Source organism: Vanellus vanellus (genome assembly GCF_965231255.1).
Source record: "Vanellus vanellus genome assembly, chromosome: 13".
NCBI classification, from domain to species: domain Eukaryota; kingdom Metazoa; phylum Chordata; class Aves; order Charadriiformes; family Charadriidae; genus Vanellus; species Vanellus vanellus.
Window position 1 is genome coordinate 19,130,717 of NC_138918.1, and position 14,240 is coordinate 19,144,956.

The window sequence follows — 14,240 nt, forward strand, 5'->3', positions numbered from 1 at the left end:
CAGGAGCATTTTCCCCATCAAGAAAAGAAACTTTTTTTGTTAAGGTAGTGAAGGCAGTGGTAGCGTGCCAAGCTCCCCAGATCCAACTGCTCCCCAATGCGCGATCTCACAGAGGTCGGTCGGGGCTGTTCTGCAAAGCCTTGGTGCGGTTTTCTTCACGGCGATACCCATGCCATGAGGAGGGACACAGGCACGAAACTACTTCTGAAGCGTATTTACGTCCTGACGCCAGCAGCGAGGAGTGGTGGCAGTGGCACAGAACCGTGCAGGGCTCCTGGGTCGTGTGCGGCCCGTGCGAAGCCTGAAGGATGTTGCCACTGGTGTGGGGAACTAATGAATATTGAAACTTCCTCCCAAGCAGCGAGGGCACCCCTTGGGAGGCACGGTGGGAATTGGGAAAATGGGTTTGGGTTTTGTTTTGCCTTCATTGAACTTGATGGTGCTGGAAATAACTGAGGCGAAGTGGCAACGATGGGAGCTTAGCTCTTCCCCAGCAAACATCCTGGGGGGAAACCACGGGATGAGATTTCAGCCGTAAAAGGGGAATATTTTGGAAAGCTCAGGTTTGTGGCGGCAGTGATTTTTGTAGATCAGGACTGTTGTGAAGGCTGTTGTAGCGTAATGCGTCCTCCAGAGCCGATCCTGTCTATTCTCGGTGTGTCTCAGGGTGGGTTTGATCTGCGTGGTAGGACGTGTGCGGAGCGATGTACGTGGGGCGATGTCTGGGTCCTGGGGGGGCGCGAGGGTTTCTGCTGGCACCAAGGTTTGGGTTACCGTGGTCATATGCTGTCCTGGTCCGGATCGTGTAGGTACAGGGCAGTTCTGTTGGGGCAATACTTGGCACCAAAAGGGGTGAGACGCGAGCGGGTGGCTGGAGCAGGAGGTGGCAGGTGGGACAGTGCCTGGAGGGGGATGTGGGAGCTTCACGCTGTCCCTGGATGGCTCCGCCAAGGCCTAAGGAGAGTGGCAGAGCTAAATAAACAGCTGGGTAAAGCTAGTCCAGCTTATTCCTATGTTTCTTGCCGTATAAAATAATAATAATAATAAAAAAAATAGTGCAGTGGTAAATGGGAATGTTATACCTTTTGGAAACTCGGGTGCTGGCCATGGGAGAGAATTTGGAGCCCTGAAACCCAGCCTGTCCAATTCTGTCTGGCGAGTTCGGCAGCTACGGCATTAACCCGTGCAACTTGCCTCAGCCCAGGCTGCACAGAGATGCCCCACGAAAGCCCGAGGTGATCTCATGAAACCACCATGGAAATGTAATGCTTTTCAGTAAGCAAGGGAGGAATCTGCTTGTTGAGCTGTTTGTTTGATTTTATTTTAATATCCTCTATTTTCCTCCCCTGCTTACCTTTTTGAAACTCCTGTTTTTGTTATTCTGGAATCATCACACCATTTAGTAAAAAATATAGTTTCACTAAGATGTGGTTGGATTTTTTTTAAATGGAAAAGCAGTGGATCTTCTGGGACAGAGTTGCAGCACTCGAGCAAAGCTAAACTGATGTGCACCCGTGCGGGCCCCAAGTCTCCCTGCGTCGGTCTCTCTTCCTGAGACAAGATCACATGGATAAATGGCAACTTTTAACTCGGGATTGCTGATATCGCCTTAAGCTGGAATCACAGAGGTCCTACGAGACCACAGGGATGGATATTTTAAAGCTCTGTTGTGACTTTGTGTCCCAGTTTGGGAACCCCAGAAAGGACAACCAGAGTTAGTTGACAAATGTGTGTTTTGGTGTGTCCACCTGCGACGTGGAGGATCTCAGGCCTCCCTGGAGGCCTCCGTTGACTGAAGGTTGGCCAATGGTTGGAGCTGCAGAACCGAGCACCTGCAGATCCCTTTGGGTCTGCGGGGACCCTCAGCAGCGACTCTTCGAAATCGTCCTGGGGGAGATGAGGTGCCAAAGCTGGAGCGGTCATGTCCGCGTGGTGTCAGGTGGCTTCGGGTCGGACCTTCCTTCCAGCGCCGACCTCCCTCGCAAGCCCTGGGCAGCGGCTTTGGGAGGCAATATTTTGCCAGTCGCAGTGGAAGTCAGAAGGACCACCCAGTTCTGATAAGGGCAATTTAGAAAGGAAGGGGAAAAAAAAGAAAAGAGGGGCAAAGGGGCACAAAGGGAAGAAAAAAAAAAAACCACAACAAAACCCACCAAACCCACCGCTGAACAAAAAATGAAGATCAAGACCGCTGTTAAGCACACTGCCTGCGAGGGAGGTCTCCACCGTGCCTTTTCTCATCTCAAGCCAGCGCGGATTGTATTAACAGCTTCAACGCAATGGAACAAATTAATCCCTGATGTAATTGAAATCGGTGAGGTCTCACAATAGGTGAGTTTGACCCAGTGGGATAGAAATAGAACAAGTATTGGAATGAAGGAGTGAAACGAAGTCACACTGTTCAGCCATTGGCATTTCATTCCTAGAAACAAAGGCCAGACAAACGCAGAGAATACACGGCTCTGCTGGGCATGGTTGAAAGCTGCTCAATAATATCACGCTTTGAAGGGATATTTCTGTGTGGAGAGGAAGTAGATAGCAGAGATGCAACAAGCATTAAAAAGAAAGAAAGACAAAGAAAGAAAGGAAGAAAGAAAAAGCCCTGCTCGCTCCTTGCCTGACTGATAGCTGTGGTAAAATAATACCAACCCGGATTTTTTTTTTTTTTTTTTTTAAAAAAAAAGGTATATCGCGACTGGAGGAAAAATAAGAAAAAAAAAAAAAACAAAACAGGTCTGAACCGTATTTCTGGAGCATCAAAACTGTCAAGAGGTCATGGCGAGAGGCGGTGTCCTGCGGGTACCCCCGCAGCTGAGGTGCGCGGGGTCGGTTTGCGAGGGCTAGCGCAGGGAGCAGCGACTGGGCCCACTGGGAAAGAGATGCCTTTTGGTGGTGGGAGGTGGCCCTGTCCCGGCCCCGAGGTGCCTTTTGGTGCTGGTAGGTCCTGACCCCTTCGGCGCTGTTGCGCCATGGCAGGACGCTGGGGAAGGTGGCCGCCGGAGGGGTGGGCTGCCCTTTGCAGGCTGCTGAGCTGCTGTTGCTGGTGGTAATTATATTAATGATGTGACCTGGAGGCTGCCGCCAGTGACCTGGTTCTGGCTGGGTGAGGGTGGGTGGATGCAGGCGGAGATGTGGAGGACGGGGGGCGTTGGAGCATCACTCTGGTGCTGGGCTTTGCGCCGGCGGGCAGTGCTGGCTGGAGGCACCTTCCCGTCCTCGGCTCGCACGCGAGTGCAGCTGGGGTTTTAAAAGTCATTAATCAAGGCTGAAACCCTGCTCTTCCCCGCACTGAACCGTTCCCTGGGGTGGAACAAGTTTAAAAAGTCACAGTCTCGCAAATGGTGTGTTTTCACCGTTCCGGAGGAGGCTCACTCCATCATCAAAAGGAGAAACTCAGTTTTCTCACAGGCAGCATCGTCTTTCTCTATAAAATGGCCAAATTCTGACTGATGGGCCATAAAACATTCGTTTCCTCAAACTCTCTCAGGTTGCATTTTTTTGGCACTCCCTCCCGCCTTCCTCGTGGTTTCATACCAGGCTCAGTAACGCTGTTGTCTGCCGTCCGAGGGTCGATGGACACGTTGCTTTAGGGGAGCTGGATAGCGGTGGTGCGGGGCTTGGAAAGCCGGAGGCACCTCGGGAAGATGCTGGGGAGTTTGGCCAAGCGATAGGCCTCTTTCTCAGGGGCTGTGTGTTTTGGAGAGAAGGAAGGTCTGATGCTGCCCGAGGAGATTTGATGTATGGCCTCTCTGCGTGCGGCAGGCAGCTCTCCGGAGAAAAGCAGGCTCCGCTTGCTGAGCAGCTTTTGGATCCAAGTATGTGTCACCTCGCTGAGCTCTATGTCCCCTCTTCCAAGCCCTGGAAACGTCTTCTCTTTGGGTCTTGTTTAACATTTCTGAAATCCAAAGGGACGGGCAGGCTCGACCCCCTCATCACCCCGTTTCCTTCTCCTTTCCAGCTCCATCCCTACGTGCACTTCCCTTGGAGTGCATTAAACAAAGAGCATCATTGAATTTCATGTACTGCAGCAACTTGAAAGCGCTCAAGTCAAAGAAAGGAGGGGCTCGATTTCCCGGCATATCTGTGCAGGAGCGGGGAGAGCTCCGGGTTTCTCCCCGCGATGGGCTGATGTCTCCTGCGTGGGCCCGTGCCGAGGGAGAGCTCGGCACCCGTCCTCGGTGCGGGCAGGAGCTCCTCTGCGATGAGGAGAGGTGGAGGTGGTCTGGTGTTTGGCTTTCCACCTTTCCCAGCATGGTGAAATGGAGCTTGGGAAGGGAGCGGAGAAAGGGAATAGCCTGAACACATCGTGGGGAGAAGCTGAAGGACAGTGTTGGTACAAGAATAAACAGATGTAAACTGGATGTAAATATATGAGGTAGAAGATTAAGGCAGAGAATGTTCAGGGTGTGTTCCTGAAACAGGCTTCTAAGGCAGCAAAGACAAAAGATGGTTCATCACTCGATTTACGAACAGGCTGTGGAGTGGTACAGCTCGTGTGGAACGAGATCTTTTGACATCTGGGTTTTAAATAGGACATTCATGCTTGTCTGAATTTTTTTTTTTTCTCCCCACCCAAAAAAAAAAAAATATCAAAAAGTGTTTCAAGTGAAATGCTTTGTAAATGCCATTGGTGGAGTCTTTTGTGGAGTTTGGCAGTCTCGGGTCTGCAGCAGTGTGAACAACCACTTCCATGGTGCACCGAGTTGCCCTTTCTCACAGTGTATCCTGGAGGGTACACAGTCACCATTCGAGGTGACATCTCCCAAGGCAGAGAGCGCAACTTACCTTTTTGGATGTTTATTTTTCAAGGGAAAAAATCCTTTTCTGTGGATGGTGGGAGGAAACAAACACCAAAACAAAGGTCTAAGTTGTTTTATTTTTAAAGGCTTAGTTACATCTGTGCAATTCTGGCACTGTCATGCCGTAGCCTCCCTCCTGTGGGATGCACAGGGATTCACCCTGAAGCGCCCTCTCCCTCGCTCCGGGCTCCTGCCACGCATCTGAATATGGAGCCGCTTTGTGTTAGATGGATTTCCAAATGTGCTTCTAAGCCCCAAGAAGCGAAGACGTCAACGCAGCGCGCATCCACTTCTGCCTGGCTTCGGACTGTGCTCTGTAACCTGAAGGTAACAATATCCTGGCGGTGGATCGACTTTGCAGTTAAGAGGAGGAGAAAGCAGCAAATAAAGGGGTGCATTGTGTTTCACTGTACGTTGAGGACGGCCGTCACGGTGAACTAGCAAATCCTGCCGTAATTGGCATAGAGGAATTTTGCCAAAGTCGTGGAAGCAAAGCGGTTCGTTACTTGCCTTTGCGGACCCGAGAGAGATCTGTCTTGGATATCCTGTTGTTGACCTTAGCGAGTTAGCTTTCATGTGTTTGGAAGGTCACGGAGAAAATCATTAACATTGGGTTGATTCGATGGCTGAAAGGTAATAAGTATTTCCTGCTTATCAGATGGGGTTTGAAAGGACTTTGAGTAGCTTGATTTGTTTATCTTTTGCAATCGGTATGGCCCTTAGCGAGAGGGATTTTGTATTCCTCGTTCAGTTTGGGGAATGACATATGGTTTGCTCTCTGATGAGGCTTGGAGGCTCCGTAGGACAAAAAGCAGAAAAATCAGGAAATTCTGAAGTCCGGCTCCCAGCTAACTTGGCCGTGCTGTGGGCCTCGGACATCTCGTGCTGTAACGCTTTATGACATGAGCAATAACAGAGCAACGTCCCCTTTCACTGGAAAGCTGACAATAGAAAACCAAAGTGCGCAGAGGTTGGTTGGATGGAAAGCCAAATCCCGTAAACGTGGCTTGGCACCGCGAGGGATTCGGTGACCTTGGCGGGGCTGCCATTGCTCCCCGGCCACAACAAGGCATCGGCGCGTGCGGGGATGTGGCACGAGCTGGTGTAGGACTGTCGTCGCAGTGCCGCTGTCAGAGGCTTTTGCCTTTCTTGAGCGTTTCTTGGATTACTCAATGGCGAAACCTTGGGCTGCATCGGCAAAATGGTCTTTCCCTCACCCCCCAGCAGAGATATAACAGATAGAGTCATTCTTTAAGCTGAAGGTTTGTTGTAAAACCATTAAAAATGAAATCCGCTCGTTATTTGAGAGTCGTTCGGCAAAAAAAGCACTTGAAAAATCTCCCAGCGGTGTCTGTCTGAAGACAGATGTCGTTTCTGGTTTCTGTGGCGGTTTGGGAAGGAGGTGGGACTGAATTGCACCTGCCTTGAATGACTGGGCAGGTACAACTGGGAGGAGGGAGAGGGGCTTCACTTTCAGGAGTGAGGCATTGCTGATGCATCAGATGCTTGCGGTGATGGTTGTTTTTAAAAGGAATGCTGTCTGTTCCCTGCCTCTGTACCGCCAGCTGTATTTTTAGGTTGTCTTCGTAGCTGGATATTATCACTGAAAGATGTAGTGTTAAATAAATAACAAACGGATGAGGAACTGATCGAAAAGGAAAAAGAGGGGAAGAATCAAACTGAAACCAAATTCGATGCTCCGTTTTAACGACTGGGATTTTGCAGACTGTAAACCGTTGGCACAGAATGAGATGGAGTTATATGAAACCCGCTGTCCTGAGATGCTGAAGTTGTCCTGCACAGAAGAGGGGACCGTACCAGTTGGATAGATTTGCAGAATAGACCCTAACACAACCCCAAATCCCACCGAAACACTGGAGGAGGTAAAATAATGCAGGAAATCCTTTTCCTGACCCCAGAGAGCATCCCACAGGGCACGTTGCTGGTCAGGAGCTAGAAGGTCCAAGCAGCCCTTCCTTTCAGGGACCTGTTGTGCTGAACTCTGGACGCCAGAACCTGCAGGTTTTGCTACCTCCCGCGCGGATGATCAGTTGAAAGGCCAAAAAGGGAGGTGGTCGTTTTGTGCATGATGTTTTTATATGCAGTAATAACATATTAATAGTTTAAAAAAAAAAAAAAAAAGGAGAAATTAAAAAAGATTTCCTTTCGCTTTGGTGACCAGAAGTGAACGCCCTTAAGTTTTCAGGTGGGGCTGGGACTTAAAGACACTGCTGCATTCGTTTCTGTGCGTTGTGATTGTTATGGAAATGTATTTGGAGGTGGATGGACTTGGTTTTAGGTGACCTTCTTGAGTGAGTGTTGGTGATCAGTTACCGAAGGAGGCATATGTTACTAATTTTTTTGAGATTTATGAAAGAGAGTCTCTCTTATGGTATATATAAATGGACTTTCTTATCTCAGTCAAGTTAGCTGCTTGAGGGAGTATACTCTTCGGGGCAGGGATACCGTGAGAATGGATTTCAGCGATGATCAAATAGGTTTTTATCTCGTGAAATCGACACTGCGTGAAATTTTATTTGAGAGTATCGATGCTCTCTGCTGCAGGCCAGCTGCAGCCCAGGCTGGCACGGCGAATTCGCCTTGGCCGCGCTCCAGCGGCGCGTCCTGTTTCAAGCGGGTGGTTAAGCGTGGGCTTACCTTTAAGCAGGCAGCTAAATCCCGGTGGTTCCGCTGCTGCTCTGGACCATGGCTGCTTGAACCCAGGGGACAGGTCAGCCACGAGGAGAACCTCTAGCATGTTCCTCCTCCAGGATTTCTTTCCCTGGGTTAGAGCCGGTCCTGTTGCTGGAGAAGCGATGGGGTGATGCGGGCTCGGGCTGACTTTATTTCAGGCATTGGTGTCCCCTGTGGATCCCCGCTGGGCTCGGAGGAGGTGTTGGGGTTGTGGGTGATGTCGGCCAAAAGCCCTCGGCTGGGGCAGGAGGAGATGTCCTCCCTTCTTGCCAAGGGAAGAGATGCTTAATTAGCCCATCTTGGGCAGGAGAACTGTGACACACGTGCATGCGGGTTCATGGCATGGCGTGTTCGAGGATGACCGCAGCACAGGACGGCTCCATGGGTGCTCCAGAGTCCGGCCGGGCACTGCAGCTACGGGCTGGGGGCCTCTGCGGTGCGTGTGCTCGAGAGACAATTAAAAGAGAGAATTAAAACCTGTTTTGGAAAATGGATTGCCGTTTCCAAGAAAGCAAAGCAACCTGCCCTTCCCCCCACTTCAGATCCCACCTGTTTTGTTGGTTTTTTTTTTTCCCCCCCTAGAAAAATGTGAAATTCATTAACATGTGGTGAAAGCAATGTAACGACGTCATTTTGATTTAAAATCTGTTTTAAATCTTCAAATGATGGAGCCAGAATCTTAACTGCAAATAGCTTGGCTTTTGTGGGTACGAGGCAGGCTGTCACCATTACTTGAACATCCCTGGTTTTATTAGTTTAGCATCCTTTGCAACAACAGCATTTGAAAAGAGAGCAAAAAGAGATGTGGGGAGAGAAAAAGAACTTTATTCGTGTCACAAGCATCCCGCGGTGCCCTCCTGGCGGGTGCCAGGGCTGCTTCTCCTCTCCCGTCCACAGCTTTGGGTCACGGCTTCTTGCTGCGCCCGTTTCTGAGAGCGGGAAATAACCGCTACGATTAATTGTGTAATTCTTGCCTGTCACCTCTGTCGTCACTGTGGATGTCTGTTCAGACCCAGCGCTGCCCCGAATCTCCTCTCGCTCAGCCTGTGCGTTCAGCTCCTGCAGTCTCCTCCTGACTTCTGACGGTAACGTAAGAGAGTTGAATCACGTTCTCTCCCAGGACTTGGGATTCAAATAGCGTAATTCCAGCATTTACTAAGGGCAGCAAAGGTGATCCCGCAACATCCCTGTGAACCTTGTTGCTGTTGCCGCTGTGTTGAATATCGTGGGTTTGTTTGGGTCGCTTAGTCAAGGTTTGGTGCTAAGCAGCCCTGCCTGCCCCAAATTTTCCTCCTGCTGCTGATCAGCGTGTCTGCTCGATAACTGGAAACGCTCAAAAGTTCTTTTGAGATTTTTTTCGACTTTCAGGGAGTATTTGACTTCAAAATATTTGCTGGCATGAGATGACATACACAGGAGGCTGAAGCGGGGCTGTTTTGCGTGTTGCGGCCATTTGCTCTTGTGCGTTTTAGCCTGGAATGGATCTGAAAGAGGATTTATTGACCCTTTTTCATTTGCATTGCCAGCTCCATCCCCACACCGGTATTTCAGAGCGCTGTTGCTTGCCGGCCGGGAGGACGAGCGTGCCATAGCAGGAACGTGTTGGGAGGAGAGGTTGTAATGTTGGGAGGAGTAAATGTCGTTCCTCTGCCGGTTCCAAACCTAGGCATCATTAAATTTCCCGTAAGATTCTTATTTTGTGGTGGATGTTGTCTCTACGCGTAAGTGGCACACAGCATTAGAGCTCACCAGCAACAAGTAGACTTCGAATGGTCTTTGTCTCGGTCAAATTTAATATTGCCTATTGTGCGGTGGTTTGGTGCGTGTGCCACTCGCTCATCTTCTGATTTTGGTTTCTGAATGATTTATTGTCCCGTAAAGGGAGTCCACCACTGAAATATTGTCCCTCTGTGAGTTTGGAGGGGGCAGTGTGGATGCTGTGGTGCAAACGCTTTCGGGGACGGATCGTGGAGCGATTTCTGGGCTTTCATCGCGTTTGGTAAAGTGCTTTTGGGTGCGTGCTGCCCAGCATCCCCTTTGGGAGGGCGTCTTTAGAACATCTGGGTTGTCTGGTCCTTTGACGTTGGGCAAGGTGGGACAACTCTCTGGAAGCAAAAGCAGGAATCCCGTTTTGGTGTCTCTTGGGAACAGTTAAGATAGGAAACAAGACCTCCAGAGAAGGGCAGATGTGTCAGAGAAAGTTTCTGGTAATATTTTAAGGCTGTAGTGAACTAAGGTTAATTTAATCCGTTGGCCAGAAAAAGCAGATGAAGTGGCTGAAGTGATCAGACCCCTGCTGATCCCACGCGTGTCCGTGTAACCCGGTAGAGACTGTGCAGAGGCAAAGGAGCGCCTAATTTACGACCGGGATTAAATCAAAGCGGGACCGAGCAGAAGTTTTTACTCAAAAAAAAAAAACAAACCCAAAAAACAATAAAACAAACCAAACCCCCCAAAAACCCCCCAAATCACAAAACCAACCCCATGGTTTGATTGTAAAAACCCAGGTTTGGTTTACTGTCGAGAGGCAGCTCTGGCTAGAATTACCCGTTGAGTGCCCGATACCGCGGCCGCAGCTGTCAAGCGAAGGGCAGCCAAATCCGAGTCCTCCTGCGCCGCGTGCCCGCTGGCGGGTTGGTGCGCCGTCTTTCTGTCCAAGATGCTTCTTTTGTTTCATGGTCTGTTCTGTTCTCTCTCTCCCCCTTCGCCATCCGCTCCTAGATGTTTGCTGCCGAGGAGAATGTAGATTTTCGGATACACGTGGAGAACCAGACGCGAGCGAGGGATGACGTGAGCAGGAAGCAGCTTCGGCTCTATCAGCTCTACAGCAGGACAAGTGGGAAACACATCCAAGTGCTCGGCAGGAGGATCAGTGCCAAAGGAGAAGATGGAGATAAATATGGTAAGGATATTTACTGGGATCCCCCGGACTCCGGGTCAAAGGCTTTTAATCCTGTATGTTGGGCTGAGAACCTCTTGGGAGAAAAACAAGAAGAGCGATAAAAAACAGGATAAAAGGGGGAAAAAACCCAACCCTTTCCGGGTTAGGAACATGGGATTTGTTGTGTTGGAGCAGGCTGTCAGCCCGCCTCCCAGCTGCAGGCAGTTCCCACAGTACTGTCATGCCCCAATTTATTAGTGTATGATGGTGCTTGAAGAGAAGAATCTTTTTCTGCCCAAGGGATGAGCTCACAGCGTGTCTGCTGTAATTCATAAACGATGCCCAGGTTAGTGATTGGGGATGTTCTTTCCCCATGAACCCTGGGCTCGAGTTTGGCTGAATCCAGTGCTTCGATGAAGCGCTCTCATCTTTCTAAGTGGGGGGGATGTTTGGTTTGAGATGAAATATAGCAGACTTGGGAGCTTTTGAGAGTAGCCCAGAGCTTAAGCCGCATCTCAGGGCGCGTGGGTCCTGCAGGAACGCAAATAATTGAGCTTCCCCCAGGCCAGCAGCGTGTTCAGCTGTTCTCACGGTGATTTCCACACAAGTGACATGCTAGAAATGCTGCTAGCAGGCTGAATTATGGAAAAAAAAAAAATCTCCGTAATTCTGGTACATTTGGAGATGGTTGCGGCAGAGGTACTTTTGCTGCAGTTGGCTGCTGGGAGGATTTTGGGGGCTGTTCGGAGAAGTGGTCCTTTTTCTCTTACGGATGTATAGCCCTGTGCGTTTGTGCGTTGCTGGAGAGGTGTGCGAATGCGTTGGCCGGCGTGCGGCTTCACCTGAGGTTGACTTCACGTGCAGCACTGGGGAGGTGGTGGTGAGCTGTGATGATGGCAGGTCAAAACCTGGGGCCGGTTGTTCCCACGGGAGCTTCAGGCGGGATGAGGTAAGCGCCGTGCCACTCCTGCCGCTGTGGGTGGAGGAGCAGGGTGAGCTGTGCCACCGGGACGGCTAGAAAGCACCTGGCTGGCGTGGAACGGGAAACGAACCCCCACGCCTGGGAGAAAGCCCTGCCCTGAGGTCTCATCAACCTCATCCTTTGTCATTCCCAAATTTCTGGATAAAACAGGAGTGGAAAGTGCCGCTTGGCTGCTAATTGTTGTGTCATTTTATCGCATTCATCCTCTTAAGGTTTGCTATGTAAACTAGTGGCTGCGTGCCGGCTTCCCGGGGAAGGCTCTTGCCCGCGGTGACTGTCAGGTAACGCGATGTGGCTTTCCTCTCCATAAAAGAAGGCAGCATTTACAGTGGGGTGCAGCGGGGAAGCGTGCCCGTGAGCAGCTGACAAGTGCTAATTTATGTGTCAAAGCCCATCTTGTCCCCTTCATGCATATGCAATCGTGCCTGAACGACGAATCCTGGCGCTGGTGACCGGTGGCGATGCTGCACGATGGCAGAGCCCGAAGATTCCCCCGTGCGGGGAGCTGCCCCGCTGCCTGCCTCGCCACTCGCCACCAAATCCTCTCCGCTAACAAATCCTCTCCAACCACCCGGAGCGCTCCGGCCACGGAGGCTGTTTGCTGACCACCACCCCCCCCCCTCCCCCCGCCCCTCCTAATAAAACGCCGTGCCGCGTCACGCTGCAAAGCCTTTCCCGTCCCTAGCCGTGCTGAAAGGTTATGGAAATCTGTTCATCGGCTTGCTTGGCACCGGCAACGCTTCGAGCGTGATAATCGGGGAGACAGTGAGGTGGGACGCGGAGGTCCAGGATGTGACCACGCAGAGCTCCTAGCTGCGATAATGAAGGGGGGGGCGAAGGGGGGGGGAGATGTCAGAGTTACTGAAGTGAGAACCATCTGTGTTACAGCCAAAACTGGATACAAAGGCAATGACACAGGATTCATTATGTGCTGGGAACCCCTCCCCCCGAGGCATTATGATGGAGTAACCTTTGATCAAGACCAGAGAGAGGCTTAAACCAGGTCTGGGCATCTCAACAGTTGCAAACTTCTGATCCACGTCTCCTGTCCTGCGGGTCGGATCTGCCTCTTGAAGGAGGACACCTTTCCTCTCGCGCAGCAGATGGCTATTTTTCCTCCTGCCCTTTCTCTCTTCTTCCTTTCCCTACTGCCTGCGGGCTGGCACGCTGCGTCAGAGCCAGGCTGGGCGCTGGCGGGTGCCTGGCTCCTTTCTTGGCTACCTCGCCCTGGCAGACGGTGGCATCTCCCACTGCCTTAACCCCGTCCCCACTCACAGGGGAGACGGCGGTGGAGGCGGTGGGGATTGATGTCCGAAGGATGACAGCCCGGGGAAGGCTTTGGGAGGATGTGCCAAGAGCTGGGAAAAGGCAAAAGACGTGGGAAAAGGTGGCGGTGAGAATTCCCTGAATTCTCCCAACAGCTCAGTCCCGGTAGGAGAAGGTACCACGAGGCGAGGGCAATGCAGACTCAGTCTTAATGTGGGAAGGTCTGTTGAGCAGCGCGGCTGTGGCTGTGGTCCACAGTGCTCATCACCAGCAATTAGCACTGGCCAGTTTTTAAGAGCGGGGTGGGGGGGGGGGCGAGCTAATAACATTTTAGCACCTCTTTCCCCTCTCCTCCCATACATTCACAACTAAACAACAGTGTCCAAGGGAAGAGATGCTATTTCCCCCCCCCCCCCTTTTTTTTTTTTTTTTTTTTCTTTTTGCACATATACAGCATCCAAATGGCTGGCGTGGGAGGGTCGTCCTGCCTTTGAAGGGGGGTTAGCTTTATTGCGAGGTTTTATTGACTTCTGTAAAACTTCTCACCTCTTGGTTGAAGAGAATGCCTAGAAGAGAGGGGAGGTGGCAGATCCGAGGTGGCCAATTGCTCCTTTCCAGGCAGCCACCGTGAGCTACAGCAAAATGACCTGCCAGCCCCGGTTCGGGGAGAGAAGATACCGCGGGGCTGGGAGAACCCGGCCAGAGGGACACCCCCCACCCCCCCCTTGAATGTTTTACCCGGGTGCGCAAACGCCACGTGCAAGGAAACGCGCCTGCTCGGCAATGCGTGGTTTTGCTGGCGTAACAATTCCGCTGTGTAATTTTTGGTTTGTGTGTTCTTTCGGGGCCAAGATCTGGCCCCATGTGTCAAATTATTAAATGGCAAATTAAGTCAGTTAATAGAATTAATTGAGTCGATGTAATCCTTTCAATCAGATGGGTTTGATCCCTTCTCAGATGAATTAGAATCCATTAACAGATAAGTCAATTATTGGACTAAATTAAATCTAATAATAATGCCTGCTGCTCACAGCAACACTAATTAATCTAAATACACTTACCTATCTCCCAAGGTTTTTTTCTGTTGTTTTTTTGTTTTGTTTTGTTTTGTTTTGTTTTGTTTTTAAAGGCTTAATTGATGTTCCTAAAGTGCTCCGAGATCTTTAGATAACAGACGATCTGTGTGAGCAAAATATCTCTTAACAGACTATAAACTAATTAAAAGACTGGTCTATTTACAGATTGCATTTTTACTTTAATCTCTTCAACCTATTCAGAAGGAGTTTGCACTGCCCCAGAAAAACAATATTCCTGTTATAAGCTTATTATTACTTTACAGGTTCCTAAGTGGTCCTTTCATTCAGAAAATGAAAGGGGGAAGGAGAAAAAACAACCATTAAAGTGCTGACAAAAAAAAAAAAAAAAAAAAAAGAAAAGGACCTGGAACCTTTATATTCTACCTCCGATAAATGGTACAGATAGGGAAGAGAGGGATCAGTGACCTGAAACCTTAGATCCTTTCATTTATTTTCATTTCACAAAAGGCAGAAGACATTCTATCCTGTTTGTTCACGATCTTTGTATCCGGCGCAGTTGGGGAGACAGAGCTCTCTTGGTTGGG

At 50.3% G+C, this 14,240-nt stretch overlaps 1 protein-coding gene across 1 annotated transcript in view; it reads left to right on the forward strand.

The window, feature by feature from the left end:
* FGF18 (fibroblast growth factor 18) overlaps nucleotides 1-14,240 on the forward strand; it is a 74,025-nt gene that overhangs the window by 17,786 nt on the left and 41,999 nt on the right. Inside the window, exon 3 of the mRNA XM_082489840.1 lies at nucleotides 10,212-10,392. Within this exon, the coding sequence (XP_082345966.1) occupies nucleotides 10,212-10,392 (181 nt within the window). The remainder of the gene's footprint in view (nucleotides 1-10,211; nucleotides 10,393-14,240) is intronic.